The sequence below is a fragment of the Perissodus microlepis genome, chromosome 1 (assembly GCF_051167445.1).
Source record: "Perissodus microlepis isolate ML-2025 ecotype Zambia chromosome 1, ASM5116744v1, whole genome shotgun sequence".
Lineage (NCBI taxonomy): Eukaryota > Metazoa > Chordata > Actinopteri > Cichliformes > Cichlidae > Perissodus > Perissodus microlepis.
In genome coordinates, this window is record NC_140461.1 from 26149071 (window position 1) to 26166031 (window position 16961).

The following is a 16961-nucleotide window of genomic DNA, read 5'->3' on the forward strand; positions in this document are numbered from 1 at the left end:
AGCTGCTATGAGGTGTTTGTGCTGATATGCTGTGTTTGGTTTTCTCCGAACGTGGTGCTGTGATTCATCTCCATGTTGGTCTTATCTGTACAAAGGACATTGTTCCAGAAGTCTTGTGATTTGTTTATATGTAACTTTGTAAACCTAATCTATGCTGACATGTGCTTTCTCCTGTAGACCCTTCCCAACAAGTCATGCTTATTTAATCATTTTCTAATTGTACTGTCATGAACTTTAACATTTAACATGCCACCTGAGGGCTGTAGAGTCTGAGATCATGCAGTACTCAGTTCCTCTGAGTGAATTTGTCAGGGATGTCCACTCCTGGAAAGACTGCCCTGCATGTTTTCCACTAGTGGTGTTCGGTGTAGTATAATCGACTTGAAGGGCATTTATTTAAGTGCATTTGATAGCAGCACCCCCTGCTAACAGATGCACTTCCTATGGAAGCACTAAAGGTCTCCTTCACAAGACTGCTACTGTGTTTTTGCCTTAGTTTATGTTACATAAATAATGACATATTGTAATATTTATGTGATGTTGTTCTTCTGAGAATGTATTCATCTACTTTACTTTCTTCTCATGATACGTAAAACCTTAGAATTTAAAAAAGGTGTAGTTACTTTTTACGGATTTACTTTTTCAATGTCATTAAAGTTACACTGTGTTAATAAAAAACTGTGATTTATATTAAGGTACCACTTAACTACCCGTAAAATGCTAATGCTCAGTGTATGCAAACTGGTACTTTCAAATTTTCTTTATTGTTTTTGAAAGCTGAGTTGTAGGTCACAAAGCAACCTGCTTGTATATACTGGTTAATGTCAGGTTTAAGGTGAGCAACTCTGTACGTACAGCATTCTTCATAGTAGGTTAATCAAAAGAAATATTAGAGCACAAATTTTATAGTATCTTATACGGAAATTTCCTTGATTTGCATATTCTTTTGTGAATTTTAAATATTTTAAAGCTTATAAATACATGGAACAAGGAGTAAATATTTTCAGTAGTAATAATCTTAAAAAAAACCTTCATGTTCTGCGATATTTTCCATATATGAATCCATCTAAATTTGCTGCATGAAAGAAAGTTAACTTTACATTTACTGACCTTAGAGCGAACACCAGGTGGCAGTGTGCTGCAGTAAGTACAGCCATTCAAAAAAAAGGTGCTATTGCATTTCATTACATGCAGCACTGCCTTGTTTTCCCACTCGAGCAAATATGAGATTGAAAATTGCAGTAAGTGAAAAAATATATCTAAATCTATATTAGAGTGTCATGGCTTTTGTTTCTTTGGCGATCAAATGTTGAACGGTATGTTAGACTTCCGAGTGTTTCTGAGTTGATTCACATGCGTGATTCAAACACTAAGAAGCCTTGAGTATTATTTAAAAAAAAACATGTCAGTGTACGCAAACATCTCATCCTCAAACGGGCTCCAGTGCTGAAGAATCTGCACCTCAAAAAACCCTGAGATATTGCATAAAGTGAGACACACCCACACACATCAGAGTGCACCGCTGTCCCTACCACACACACACACACACACACACACACACACACACACACACACACACACACACACACACACACACACACACACACACACACACACACACACACACACACACACAGATACATTTGTGGTGTTAATGTATTATAGATATCCGCCCACAGTCCAGTGAATGTTGCACTGTTTGTATTCATGGCTTACACTGTATACATTCTTCTTTATACTCATGGGACACAATTCAAATTCTGCACCACAGATCTCATCTGAGGAGGCTTAATTTCTCTCTCTCGCCCTCCCTCTCTCTCTCACTTTCTTTCATATCCCTCCCTACCTCCACCCTCAATCCCTCCCCCCTCCCACCCTGCCTGCTCTCCCTCCCTCCCTCTCCCTTCTGCCTCTTTGCTGTGGCCAAAGGACGGGTAAGGAGGCTGGAGTATGTGGATGGCTCTTCCAGCGCAAGAGAGCCACTCGTCTTTGCCTCATGCCGTGGCAAAGCAGACCACAGAGGTGAGAACGGGAGCGTGTGGGCGTGGGTATAGCATCGTCGTGTGTGTTTTGTTTTTTTGGCAGGTGTTGATCAGTGGAGTTGAATGAGAATAGGGCTATAGGTGAGAGAGAATGAATGAGAAAGAGATTCAAGAGAAAATGAGGGCAGGTTAATTACATCTAAAAGGCTTTGCTGAGTTTTTTTCCTCTGTAAGATGTATATAAGGACAGTGGTGCCTGTGTCATTTTCATGGGATGGCTGAGAGTGGATTTGTTTTATCCCAGTTTCTCTTGAGTCGTTGCCCTGACTTCTTTCTATGTTGCTTTACACAGTTAAGGTTAGCAATAATGGTGTAAACACTGACCTCTCTGCCAGCTTTCTCTGTGTTTCTGGCCATAGGGCTACCCTTGGGCTAAACAGATTTCACGAGGCATCTTCCATCCTGGTTGCCAGGCACCTCTCAGCTTCCCGTTTCCAATGGCAACTGCTAGGTGGTTTGATGAATAGAACTGGACATTCGGTGTGTCCTCATGTTACTCCAGATTGGATCGCAGTGCACTGCTGACTAAATGCAAAGTTTTCCCTCCTCCCCCCTCGCTGCAATACACATCCTGCCAAAATCTTCAGCAGATGCCCAAGCTGTGAAAAGAGTACCAACAAAGGCTACACTAAAGAAGGCTGTAACTGGGGCACCTTCCAAAACAAAACAAAACAAAACAAAAAGCAGACAAAAAAAAAAAAGACCACACTTGATTCTCAGAACTGACCCTTTTCCTCTCAGGGTTTGACTTGTGTTTTGTACACAATTTGTTTGTCTGTAAGAGTGATGTAGTGTCTTTAAAGCGTGAGAGTGAGCCAGAAAGAGAACGACTGAGTGGACTGAATGTGATGTCTAAACGAAAAGATATTTGCGAGGAGGAGTGAGCTGTTCCTGTAATCCGTGATGTCCTGTCATCCTGTTTATATGCCTACTCAATATGCATGTTACTCAGCTGATAACAGCACACAGATGAGGTGCGAGAATGAACGAATGTATCGCTCGTCCGGGTAAAGCGCAGAGACGCGAAAACTGTTTACTTGCTGAAGCAAGCATGGACCTTAAAGGAGCAGGGGTTGGAGGTCAGAGCATAGGGGAGCCTTAAACAGTGATAAATGAATGCTGCACATGGCCTTTGTCAGCCAGTCTCTAGGAACGACAGTGGAGGCAGAGCCGAGGCACTCCTTCTTTCTGCTCCAGAGTCGACGCCGAGCTCATTGAAATTCACAACCCGTCTCTTAACCGAGAGCACCTGGCAGGCGTGAGCACGGGCAAATTCACAACCTCACACAACCTCTCGCTGCTGCTGCGTCAACCCGGGGACTGGAAAGCCACTGTTTGTGCATCCGTAATCAGTGCAGCTGGGGCTACGCTGACCTGTGGATGCATACATTTCTTGCAGTCCACTGCCTGATGCTGCTGGGTGGGGAGCTCTAAAAGGGAGCTGTGCTCAATCTGCAGCATCAGTTTGTCGGTGGCTTCATTTGGCCCGCTGTGTTTTTTCATGCTTGTTAATCCCTGTGTCCCGAATGTGTGTATGCTCCAGACCTCCACGTGGAGCCACAGCCTGGCTCCTCCCTCTCTAACCAGGAACTAATGACCAGACTATGCTTCTTATTGGGAGAAACAACGCCCGGTACTGCTAGCTCTCCTATGGAGGACAGGAGGGAAAAGAAGGTAAGGCCACATATTGATTAACTGGCCCCATACTGCCATGGCATAGAAAAGGAGAATGGATGGTGTAAAAGAAAGACAACCTTTCGATTGCCCTCACGATCTTCTTTAAACATTTGAATCAAACTTATTAAAGATAATTAGACTGCATTTTAAAATGCAGTTGCACAGAACTCATTGTGTACTGTGTGAGTCAAATCACTCTGTATGTATTTTGCATCATTATTAATTGCTTTGCCATGTGTCCGCATGGCTTTTATACTCAGTGCCTGATTCGTTTAAGCTCTGTGTATAAAGAGTTATTGTTTGTGCGAATGTCTTTCGATCTTTATGCCTTTGCATGCTTCAGCCATGGCCCATTTTCGCAGCCTCATTCCACCACCTGAGCTCCAGATTCAGTCAGTTTCACAGAGATAGCAAAGCTCATATGAGGAATGTGGGTTGTCCTGGCTAAGATAGATGAGGCTTTGGTATAAAGGGAATAACAGTGAGCTGTTTAAACTCTGCTGCCTTGTCTCCATACGTTCTCTGTGTTGCAGAAAGGTTGCATCAGTAATGAAGAGACCTGAAATGCACGTGATCAAATGAAAGGATAAAAGACTCCTTTTTGTTTTTTGTGCCCGTCTTTTAAAAAAATGTGAATTCAAACATTTTTCAATTCTTACTCCCTTAATTGGTAAATGCTATGAATTTTTATATGATGTAGACATGTATTTTTAAAGACCAGTGGAGAAATTCAATAGATTAAAACCATTCATTAAAATGTACGAGTTAGAACCAAGACCCCTTTGACAACCTAAAGAACAACGTCACAGTCTTTCTTATATAATGTAACTCACCGCAGTGCTGCTGTAGTGATGTGCACGTGCTATTATGTGTGCATATGTGTTTTCTGTTCTCTCAAAAGGTGAGTTTAAACGTTGAAGGCTTTTTTATTGATGGGTATGATAGAAGATTTGTTTTCATTATTGCATCCATTTTTTCCAGCCTGGCTCTTAGCTTTGTAAATTTTTGCACTATTAACCCCTTAATGTCCAATGTATCATATTTTATACATTTTATACAGTTTTTCTTACTTCTGCATCATAAATATGATTTTTTTTTTCCTAACGGGAAAACTCAAATTCCACAATATGTTTTTAAATGATAAACTGCAGAAAAATTCTGAATGTAACAAATATATAACAAATTAAAACTCCTATATTTAAGGTTTAATTAACACTCAATTTAAAAAAATAAATAAAATAGAAATTTTTGGCAAGTATTTCATGGTGCAGGCTTTAAAGGGTTAAATACTTACTTCCCGTGTTATAGTTATTGCATTGGCAAGTATGCGAAGTCAGGTCTGAGTATCTTGAATTTACTCATCAGAGGTGACTTAAAAAAAGTTGCGTGTTCGAAAAGCGAGTATAATACTTGCCTCGATTTCCCTACTTAAAATTTGCCGTTTTAATCAGTAACATCGTTTAGACCGATGCCGTGATTTTTTTTGCACTTTTTTGTCTTTCCTCTGTGTGGTACATCGCAAAAAACCCCAGAGCGTGGTAAATTCTGAATGTCTGCAGTGATTGATTTTAGTTTTGACGACAGCCAGTCATCTTTAGAAAAAAGAAAAACTGGGAAATGACAGCAAGGATGAAAATAACTGGAATTATCTTTTCAATTCCCATCTGCATGCACGCTCAAACATATTCACTCACTATTGCAAATAACGCTGCGCAAGAAGGCCAACAGTGTCACGAGGAGTGAAGTGCTGTTAAAAGGTTTGAAATTGGCACTGCTAATTTGCTCCACTTTCAACATAGAGGAATTTCACTTAAACATGCTCAAATATTGTTCCACAGAGCCTTTTTTCCACCTTTATTTATGGCTTAACTTTTTCTAACCCTTTCTCTTTTTTTTCTTTTTTTTTCCCAGTATGATTCCTCTGCTCAGGGGGGGAGTCCCAGCTCCACCCTGACCTGCAGCACAGCCTCACCCTGCTCAGAGAGCCCCTCGTCCACCCTGAGCACCAGTGCGGGAGGCCAGTCTTTGCCCCAGCCTTTACCCTTACCTTCTCCCCACTGTGGCTCTAGCAGCAGTCCCAGTGGAACCCTCTCTAGCCCTGCATCCAGCCCAGCCCCTTGCCCTCCTTGTGGACTCATGACTGGGAGCAGTCCAGGGCCTCCATCTCAAAGCCCCACCTCAACGTTGGAGAGCAAGGATAGTGGAATTATAGGTGAGAGCTGCTGCTGCTCTGTGTCTCCAGATGGTATCTGTTCATATTACAGGACTTCAAATTGTGGGTTTTTTTCTTCTTCTTTTTTTTTTTTTTACACATAGTGACGCACATCCAACCCAGACGCCTAGTCGTGCATCATCAGAAGTTTAAAAAAAAAATCGGTTAGCTAAACACACATGGGCTATAATATGGAATCGGAAAATGAAATATGACTCTTCTGGTGTTTGCCACACCTTCCTACACTCTCAAAGTTAGGGAGATGCAACATCACTATCTATGTAAAATGTGCACCTCTACCCCACAGCCAGTTTCTCTGTTTGTCTGTGCCACTTCAGCCTTCAGGCTTCAGCTCCCTCCTGTCAAAACTGGGACACTGCTGTCTTTGTTGCTTACGGGTCTGATTCTCCCAAAATAGGACACTTTTTTTCTCTTTAAATAGAGTTTATATTTATAGTTGAACACAAAAAGGTAGAGGGCTCATCAAGTACAATGAAACTTATTGATTGATGACTTGTGAGTAAAACAAAAAAGGGTGTATTTCATTGTAGATTGAGTAAATGTGTTTTTGATGATGTTAAAGCTATTGCTTAACTTTTTGTCTTTAGTCATTTATGAGGATGCACATGCCAGATGTTGTTGTTTTTTTTCTTTTCTTGGCTCTGTTAACCATATTTTTCTTTCCGCTGCTCAGCAACAATCACTAGTTCTTCTGAGAATGAGGAGCGCAGCACCTCCACTGAGGGTCTGGGTAAGGACGAAGGCCCAGAGGGAAGTGGCGGCGTAATGGGCCATACAAATGAGGACCGCCATCCCAGGCCAACCAGGGACAATCTCACAGCCCAGCCAGATGAGGCCTTACCTAGAATGGACATCATGGAGCCCAGAACTCCACCAGCACCGAAACGGCCCCTCCCACAGCACCACTTGCACAGCACCTCCTCTCTTGCGCTGCCCCGTCCAAACTCAGTGGCAGGTACCCAGGTTCTCGTTCTTTCTTATTCTGCGAATTAAGAAGCGGTTATGACTTTGAGAGCGATTTGGGATTGTGCACCTTCTCAGCTGCTGATGGATTAATACGTTTCATATCTCCCAGTTTCATATGAAGCTGGCTGTCTATTAGCCAAGCTAAGGGAATCTTAAGGGAATACAGTTTGGCTAATTACTGCGTATTTCCTAGGGTCTTGCCGTCACCTCTAAGTTGCTAGTCAACCAACAAACATTCCAGGAAGTAAATTTTCCCGGCCAAGAAATAGTCCCACTCATTACCCCCAACACGCATAAAAGCAAAACGTGCCATTTTTACACCTCCATTCTTGCACACATTAAACAAATGATTCATAATTAGTGAGCTAGTGAGTGAGTTGTTAAAAGATGGCATTATACTGTAGATGAAGTGGGCTAATGAGAGTATGAATATGGCAGCTGTGACCCGAGTGATTAATTAATGGACTGATTAATATTGACTGAATAGCAAATTGATTAAGTTGATTGTTAACTTGATACTCTCAAACTGTTCATGCAATGCAGTAGAAGCATAATTTAGAAAATGCCTGTGATGCAGAACTGAACTTCACTGCACCGTGTGCTGGTGCTCCACTTACCACAGAGGCTGGATACACACAGTGAGCAGTACCAGTTAAAAGTCCTGGGAGGCCTCTAGTTGTCATAAAAATACCCCCCCTCCCTCTACAGTCACGATCTTTGCTAATGCATGTGGCTCTTTTTCTTCCTTTAGATGTCAGTTCATTTGTAGTGGGAGCAAAAGAAGAGATTCCCTAAGGAGTGGATTCACAGTAACGCCTGCCAGTTTCTTCTGTCAGCTGGCGCTTTCATTTAGACACTCTTGATGAAATTCAGTATCAAGATGAAACAAGCTGCATGTAGCGGTTAGGATTTTACTTCATCTTCATGAACGATTAGACATAGAGGAGCAGGATGAATATATTTATATATGATATACATAATAAGACAAGAAAAAATGAAATCTAAAACTTAATTTAGGTGTTTAACGGCGCATTAGTGTCAAACTGTAGACAGATGCAACTTGTGATAAAGATAAACTTATGCTCCGGTTAGATTCAGATAAAAACATTGAGTTGCATTTTGCATTCAGCCACAAGTAATTTTTATGGAAATGTTCCTCACAGCTTTATTATTAACCACCAGTTATACATGAATCCATATTTACATGATAGCATCACACAGTTGCTTCAGATTTGTTGGCTGCACGTCCATGATGTGAATGCCCCGTTCCACCAAATCCCACAGGTGCTCTATTGGAGTGAGATCTGTTGACTGTGGAGGCCATTTGAGTCCAGTGAACTCACTCTTATGTTCAAGAAACCAGTTGGAGATGATTGAAGCTTTGTAACATGGCTTGCTATCCTGCTGGAAGCAGCCATCAACAGATGGGCACACTACGGTCATAGAGGGATGAACATGCTCGGCAACAACACTCAGATAGGCTGTGGTGCTGAAGGATGGTACTAAGGGGCCCAAACTGTGTCAGAAAAATATCACCCACACCCTTTCACCACCATCAACAGCAGCTTGACCCCTTAACAAGAAAGGATTCAGGCTTTGTGCTTATGCCAAATTGTGACCCTGGCTTCTGAATAGCTTCTATGGTGGTAGCAGTAATCAGAACGCATCAGACCACGCAACATTTTTATAATCTTCTATTGTCCAATTTTGGTGAGTCTGTGTGACTTTATTTCTCTCTATTATTGTAGGGTCTTTACATTACAATATAAAGCACCTTGCGATGACTGTCGGTGTGGTTTGGCTTTATATAAATAAAGTTGTAGCCTCAGTTCTCTTCTGACCAGAGTAGCACCTGGCGTAGCCTTCTGCTGCTGCAGATTAAGATATGCTCTTCTGCATACCTTGGCTGTAACAACTAGGTATTTGAGTTACTGTAGCCTTCCTATCAGCTTGAAGGCGATTCTGCCATTACCTCTGGCATAAAGAGGACACCTTTTGCTCAGAGAACTGCTGTTGCAAACCAGTGTAAATCCTAGAAATGGTCATGTGGGAAAATTCAAGTAGATCAGCAGATTCTGAAACACTCAAACCAACAGCAATGCCACATGTAGAGGCACTTAAATCACTTTTCTTACTCATTCTCATGGTCAGTTTAAACTTCAGCAGGTCATCTTGACCACATCTACGTGATTACGTGCCCCCACTTGCTGCCATGTGATTGGCTAATTAGATTTGTGTCTAAACAAGCAGTTGAACAGGTGTACCTAACAAAGTAGCTGGAGAATGTGTAGATTTGAAGAAGTATAATAGCTAAGAAATTAACAAAGTTGCCAGTGTTGTAGCATGAGCATAAATGTATGCAGCTCTCTTTCCTTTTACATGGATCTTGCTACTTTATGATGTTGAAGGTCAATCAATTCAGACAAGAGACTCCTAGAAAACAGCTAGAAGCATCAAACTTTAGATCATGGGTTGGATTATATCCACAACTGGTTATAAATTTGTCCTCATCGCATCACAGAGTTTACTGTAAACATCCATTCTGTGAAACTGTAGAGAAGTGTGTGTGTGTGTGAGAGAGAGAGAGAGAGGCAAGTCAATATGCATTTGTGATCTTTAGAGAGGTCTCATTGTCTAACTCTGGCAAGTGAACACATGCAAACTGTCTGTTTTAGACTCTCTGAAGTTTATGGAGCTGTGTTAGTACTGAAATGTGGACCTAAGGAGCAGCTTTGGGGCTTGTTCTGTAATTTGATTCGTTTTCAGCAGAGTAAATGGGAGTCTCATGTCAAAAGTTTGAAATTTGTTCAGTCTCCAAATCATTCATGCTTAAAAAAAGCTGAGTAACTCACAAACACAAGAGACATCTGTAGACAAAAACAGAAATTGTATCTTTTCTGTGCCCATGCACGTCTGTCCTGTCCACCACTGAAAGTGATATCTAAATGCTGCTAGGTCTGACCCTACCTCTGTGGCTTCTGTTCATTCAGACATGATGATAAAGTTAATGGATAGTAGTGCACGACTGATAGAAGCTACAAAAAATGTAAGATGCATCGTGTGTAATGAATATGAAGTCCATCCATTAGTGTATGCAAAGCAGCAAGATTTAGTAGTGGCAGAGCATCACGTAGCAAAGAAATGAAAAGAATATGTAGATTACAGTCTGGGCATATACAGTCAGATCTATTCCAGTGCAGATGCTAATGTTTAATTGTGCAATTAGTCCATACATAATTTAAAGTCCAAACCAGAGCTAAACTTTATCACCATTTGTGACCATCTATCTGTTCCTATTAATGTGATCGTAGAGAGAATTTGCAGAATGGATGAATGGAGTAGCTTCTCACACTTTCCAAAGATAAATGCTGATTCTTAGAAGCAGGAGGGCAGGCTAGATTCAATAAGAGTTGGCTGCTTCATTAATCTTCTGGTGGACTGAAACCAGCGCCATTTTGGTGGGCAGCGCTGCGCAGTGTGGTGGCTGTCGGCGCAGTGAGTGCCTAAAGTAGTTTGTGTTTTTGTTGCAAAATCAGACACTAAAGATGTATGAGTGAATTAGCTGCATCAACTACTTGTGCCTTCAGCAAATTTCCCAGGTACCTGTCTCTTCTTAACACATAGTCCATGCTTTTAAATGTGGTTTAAGATGTTTCAGTGGCAGTGGATCAGAGTTCTTTGTTTTGTGAGAGATTAATACTACTGGCTAACAAGGATACTGGAGCATCATGGTTACGATAACAGAACAGTACAGGATGTTTTCTGTAGCTAGCGGGATACTAGGAGAGTACATCCTGTGCTGAAGATAGTGCCTTACTTTACTGTAGTTTTTTTCTTCTTTTTTTGGAGAGTGATCCAGATCCCCACTTTAAAGACTTCTTCTTCTGCCAGTGCGCTGCCTCTCTGCTGAGCTTTCTAATATGCAGCCTGGTAGCTTTTGCTTAATGTTGCAGTGAGCAGTTAGCTTAGTTTGGCCAAAAGAGTGGAAACAAGGAGAAACAGCTTGTGTGGCTCTTTCAAAAATGAGACTATTTACAGCATCGTGGTTCATACTTGAGGTTGATCGTTTTTAGCACCATACTAAATCCTCTTTGACTGTGTAAGTTTCCTTCCTTCCCTTCCCCCCTCCTTGCCATGTGGGTGGTATTGGAGAGTACATTTGCCTGTGGTTCTGGGTCAGGTTTGTTAGCTGGGCACGTTTTTTACAAATTTGGCAAAGAATCAAGGTCTGATTGCAAAACTGAGTAACATAAGTGTTTAAATTAGCTGCTTCGAATGATATTAAAACTCCAGATCAGTTTTGTTTTTTACCTTTTATTTTTGTTGAGAAAAAAAAATCAAATTTTCACACAATTATCTGTTGGGAGTTAATAAAACTCTTAATCTGGCAAAACAAACAAACAAAATGGTATATGATGTTTGTGTAATTTATCTAAAAAAAAAAAAAAGAGTGTAAAAAGAACAGTTCACTTTTGTATTATGGGTTAGATGATGGTCTTCACCAAGAAATAGTCGAGCACATGACTCACTATAAATCTTTTCCATTTTATGAAATAGATCGTGCTTTGTAATGGCACCCAGCACACTTCTTCCCTTCCTGTTCATAAAAGTCTTGTCTTGCTGGGCAATGAGGGTCCATAAATTGGATTCAGACATCATGCTCTGCCTCTAAAACAATCTTTACTTAAATATGACCGTTTCAAAAATTCATATTGGGAAAATGAGAGAGAACGCCATAACAGATTTTGGATTTAACATTAACAGAAACTTGGTCTTTCTAAGAAGCTGAATTTGAATTCGGTACATGGTGTCATACCTGGGGGATGTCACACTGAAGTTGGATGAAAATGAGTTGGGGTTTTTCAAGTATTCAAGCTTTAATATCAGTGAAACCAGTAACCTGACTTGAACCGTTTTAAAGAATGTTATGTTGCTTGTATATGAGAACCTGTACATAAAGTATCAGTCCCCTACCTGCAAAACTGGACTTCCTACAGACCCCCAATAATCTCTCAGAGATCAGAGATCCAAATATTTTATCCAGATATTTTAGGGACTTCAAGCATCCATCATTCTGTGTTAACTTCAGCTGCACTCACGAGAATCCATATTCACAGAGCCACAGTACCTAAAAGATTTGAAGGACCTATCTGAAGCAGTTTTCCAGATAATGGACTTTTTCAAATAGCCCCTGAAAAAACGATGCCAGAAAAACATCTCAAACCAGCTCTGCCTTCATCTCTTGAAATCCTTTGTTTTTTTGAGAAAACTAATGAAAGGAGGGACCTGAAATCTTTTCTTAAAAACTACTAGCATGTGCATCTTTACCCTGGATGTTTTTTTCCAGGAAAATCTGTAAGATCACTTGGGAGGCATTTGACGAACACACATAGAATGACCCATTTACATTTTCAAGTGGAGAGCTTCAGAGGTGCTAGTAGTCTGTTTTAGTTACTGTTAAAAAAAACGTTAAACAACTGGCTTGGCTGTGTTCAGTCATTGTGACGATCTAACTAGCTGTGGATCTTGGGCGGTTGGACCAAAAATGGGTGTCGTTGCCTTGGTACCACTGTATGTGTGCATATTTCCTGATGTCATTCCTCCACATCACCCTCTTGCTCTTCCTCCTCCATCTCTCAGGTCATGAGAAGGCAGCAGCTAACGATCACCTGCATGTCATTCAGATTTTCACTCTATGTGTTTATCCATGTCTTTTCATTTAATCAATAGTTATTATTAATTTCTGGCTATCTTCCACAATTTTGTCACGTCTTCCTCACCCTCAACAAACAAATGGCTCCCCCTTCCTGAGCCTGGTTCTGCAGGAGGATTCTTCCTGTTAAAGGGACGTTTTTCCTTCCCACTTTCGCCAAGTGCTTGCTCATCTGATTGTTGTTGTTGTTGTTGTTGTTGTTGTTTTATTATTATTATTATTGTAGGGGTCTTTACCTTACAAGACAAAGCACCTTGAGGCGACTGCTGCTGATTTGGCGCTATATAAATAAAAGTAATTTGAATTGAAATATCAGTCTTACGTTTGTCATGTCCATGGCCGAGTTACATCAAGAATTTGTGACTTTATAATTTTCTGACACACTTGATATCAGAGGAAAATCCTGTGAAAATAATTTAAACCTGGCATGATATTTCCTTCACAGACTTATTTTATTTTCTGCCAGAAAGCAATTAAGAGTAGCGATACCTTTAGGGTTGAAAAGGCTTTTAAACAGGTTCTAATGAGCTGCTTGTGATTAAATTGTGTAAGTAATGCCATCAGGGACACTGGAGGCTTGACCTTTAAAGTGATGAATGATCAAAGGGGGCTATAATCAGCTAGACTTTCATCAACAGGGAACATATAGATGGTCAGTGAGTGTGAGATAGGTTGACCTGTCAAACCGTCCAAGAGTTTCTGTGTCAACCTGGCTGAAAAACATGTTTTAACTCTTTAACTGTGTCCCCTCAGCCATTTGGCCAGGTTGTCTTTAGCCAGCAGTCTTTCTCATCCCACTCCCACACCTCCTTCACACTGTTTTTCTGCAGACTGTGTTCCATCCTCTCGCTGTGGATGTTCTTTCAATCCTCAGTTTTCACCACTTGTGTTCTTGCTTGATATTTACAGTCATTTTATGCATGTTCTTTGTCCTGAATGCTCCCTCCCGCTTCTGCAATATCTCATGCTGTACTCTTTCACAGTATACTAACGGCTCATCCCCCACACAACTTTCTTTTATCCTAATTGCAGTGTTCACACCGCGATTGATATTTGTTGATCCAGAGAGCCCATCATTGTTTACTAGGGAGTCCAATGAACAGGTTATATGTGTTTTTGATGAGCCTGTAAATTAGAATATCAACAGGCCTCGGCAGCTTTCACCCACACTCGCTCGCTCACTCTGCTGCTGCAAGCTGATGGACACATGTAGAGATAGTAAACGTGTCAGAAAGGGATCTGATCAGCCAAGTGTGAGCTGTATCTACTGGAGTATTTTCAAAGAAGCAAGCTCAGTGTGTCTTTCTCGCTGTTCCACAGAAAGCAAAGCGAGCGATGGTTTGGCAGAATGACATGCAATAATGCAAGATGCAAATATATTTTACATTGTTTGGCTCATGTCTGAGTGTAGAGAAGTTTTTGATTTGTTGTGTTGAAGGATGCTGCAGCCAGGATCCTCAGGATGTGATTAAAACTTCTGCTTTAAAGCCTGTCAGCCCATAACAGTGCAGATCTATGCTGATATGCTTTCTCACATGCTCTGAAATTACCAGTGATTTCATTTAATGTCATTACACGATTAAAGGAAGTTAATGTCTTGCCCACTGCCTAATTTATTGGTCTGTGTACAGTGTGCAACGTGACTTGAGCCTTTTTTTATTCCTCTCCAAAGGGATTAGAGACAGCAGTAATGCCAGATTTTCAGATTTTACAGAGGACTTTTTTTATTTACCAATAACAAAGAGCAATGAATGAATGACATGAACCCGTCTGCTACTCATTGAAAATAAATTCTTAAAATAACAATGGATTCATTTCCCAAGCCATGCAGTTTTTCATTGTAAAATATATATGCTATTTATTCCTCCAATAGCAGACAATCCAATAATATAAATAGGAGCAAAAAAAAAATACTGCATAGAAACAATACTGGAAGATGGCAAAGGTCGAGCACAAGCACTTGTGCCTGCAGTGGCTGTAATCTAGTTGATTTCCTGTCTGGATTTGTGAGCCACTTGGATTAAACGGCCTGATGTTAAAAGGGGAAAATAGAAATAGGAAGAGCTCGAGATTAGACTGGAACAGATTCTTCACTTTTTTCTCTCCAGCTGCTCTAAAAACAGACAAAAACCAGGCTTTACACTGCACTATTTTAATTTTTTATTTATTTATTTTTTTTAAATTAAGCAACATTAAGTGAGTTACAGAAATGTGCAATTAATTATTAAGTTATGCAATTCATAAGAATAAAATATTTTCAGGTATGTGAAACGCTTACTTGCCTAGATGTACTTTGAAAGTGAAATTATTTACAGGGACAGGACAGCAGACGCTAATAACTATTTGCTTTTGCTGGCACTCGAATACGTTCGTATTGTTTTGAGATGCGAGACAGATTTTGTTGTTTTGTTTTTTTGCTTAAATTGCAGAATCCAGAAGTGACTTTATTTTTCATGAGATTAATCATTCTTATGATCCTTTGTGAGGGTCTTTAACAGTTCTTGCACTGTAAGAGACCCTCACATAACTTAAAGGACGCGACAGTCTTTCACAGTCCAAGTAATGCAAATGTCGTATTCAGGTGGTTTATGTAAATCTGTGTGCTGATGTTCATGCAGAAACTGCACTGTAAGGGCACGCTTCCTCCAAACTTCCTCCAAGTGGACCAAAAAGTGGCATAATTAGAACAAGTCAAAGTCCCTGATGTCTGCAGCTGTGTGCATATGCAAGGCAGTATATGCAGGACAATACCAGTGAAAACATCTCTCATATATATATATATATATATATATATATATATATATATATATATATATATATATATATATATATATATATATATATATATATATATATATATATATATATATATATATATATATATATATATATATATATATATATATGAGAGATGTTTTCACTGGTATTGTCCTGCATATACTGCCTTGCATATGCACACAGCTGCATATATATGTATATATATACATATATATGTATATACATATATATGTATGTATATACATATATATGTATGTATATACCTCTTTTGGGTCCAGTTCAGTTTTAGTTACTTGTGTGTCGACGGGTTTTCTGCTGCTGGACTGAAATGTGTAGGGATGTTAAGAATTATTCTTTCCTTAAATCCATCAGAAACCGCCAAGCTGCTTGATGAACTCGGTTGTGTCTTACAGTCGGGTTCATTTGGCAGCTCTCGAACAGAACTGCTTCACTGACAACAAGAGGTACTATTTATTAATGGACTGTTGTGTCAGATTGCATTACAGTGTGCTAGGTCTTCTATTTCTCTTGTTTCTCTGTTAATAATCCATAGAGATGTATCACAAATACACTGTTTATGTGGAAAATCACATTTAAGGAACTGCAAAGCGCATACTTTCTTGTGTTTCACAGTGGGCTAAAGACTACATTTCTCAGAAACTGCAGATGCCTTGCTGACCTGTAAACTCAGTGGTGTGAGTAGGTGGATGGATAGGCAAATGTAGGAGTAAAGAACTCTATCTGTTTTGTTATTTGCCCTTCAGTACAACACGTTCTCAATTGTATGTGTCATGTTGGCTTTTATGTGGCTTATTTGGTCATTAGAGGAATGCGTGTAATCCTGTTATTGACAGCTGATACATTTTTGCATTACAGCCGGCGACGTGTTTCTACTGATTATCACAAATTTGGTGTCCTGACGCGTGAGACACTATGAAACATTTGGTCATTTCAGACTCATGTCAGCTTGATATTACAGGATGTGAGAAGAGCTGTTTTCTTCTCTTCTCTCTTTTCTCCTCAAGGTCACTGAGCACGTATCATTAACAGCAAAAATTGTTTATATTTCCTGTCTCCATGGATACAGTAATTGACTGGAGTTTCTGCAGTATGCATGTGCATCTTTACTGGATCTCTCTTTCTCTCGCTGAATTCATCCGCCTCCCATTCTCTCCTTACAGCAACAAGCTCCACTCGACTAGAGGATTTGGGTTATCTGGACAGTCAAAGGGCTACTGGGCACAGAGGCTCTGTTCGCAAACACAACACATCTGGACGCACAAGTGATGACTCCAAAGGTATTTTGTGAGCAAGTACAACTGCATGCAGCATGTAGCCACCATAGACTGCTACTGCATACCACTGGGTTGCGGCATTTTGTAGCCCCAGCTTCTGAATCCAGAAGTGGCCATATTTAGAGAAGGAGGAGAGTGGAGTCATCAAGTAATGCTAGCCAGATTAACAAGGTGCTTCTATAGACTATAGACCAGGGGTGTCAAACTCAAATACACAGTGGGCCAAAATTCAAAACTGGAACAAAGTCGCGGGCTAA

General features: G+C 40.3%; 1 protein-coding gene across 1 annotated transcript in view; it reads left to right on the plus strand.

Annotated features, from left to right (window-relative positions):
- LOC146393918 (protein TANC1-like) overlaps positions 1 to 16961 on the plus strand; it is a 44595-nt gene that overhangs the window by 3277 nt on the left and 24357 nt on the right. Inside the window, exons 4-8 of the mRNA XM_084937010.1 lie at positions 1930 to 2022; positions 3586 to 3716; positions 5631 to 5931; positions 6626 to 6907; positions 16591 to 16707. Coding sequence (XP_084793136.1) covers positions 1930 to 2022; positions 3586 to 3716; positions 5631 to 5931; positions 6626 to 6907; positions 16591 to 16707 — 924 coding nt within the window. The remainder of the gene's footprint in view (positions 1 to 1929; positions 2023 to 3585; positions 3717 to 5630; positions 5932 to 6625; positions 6908 to 16590; positions 16708 to 16961) is intronic.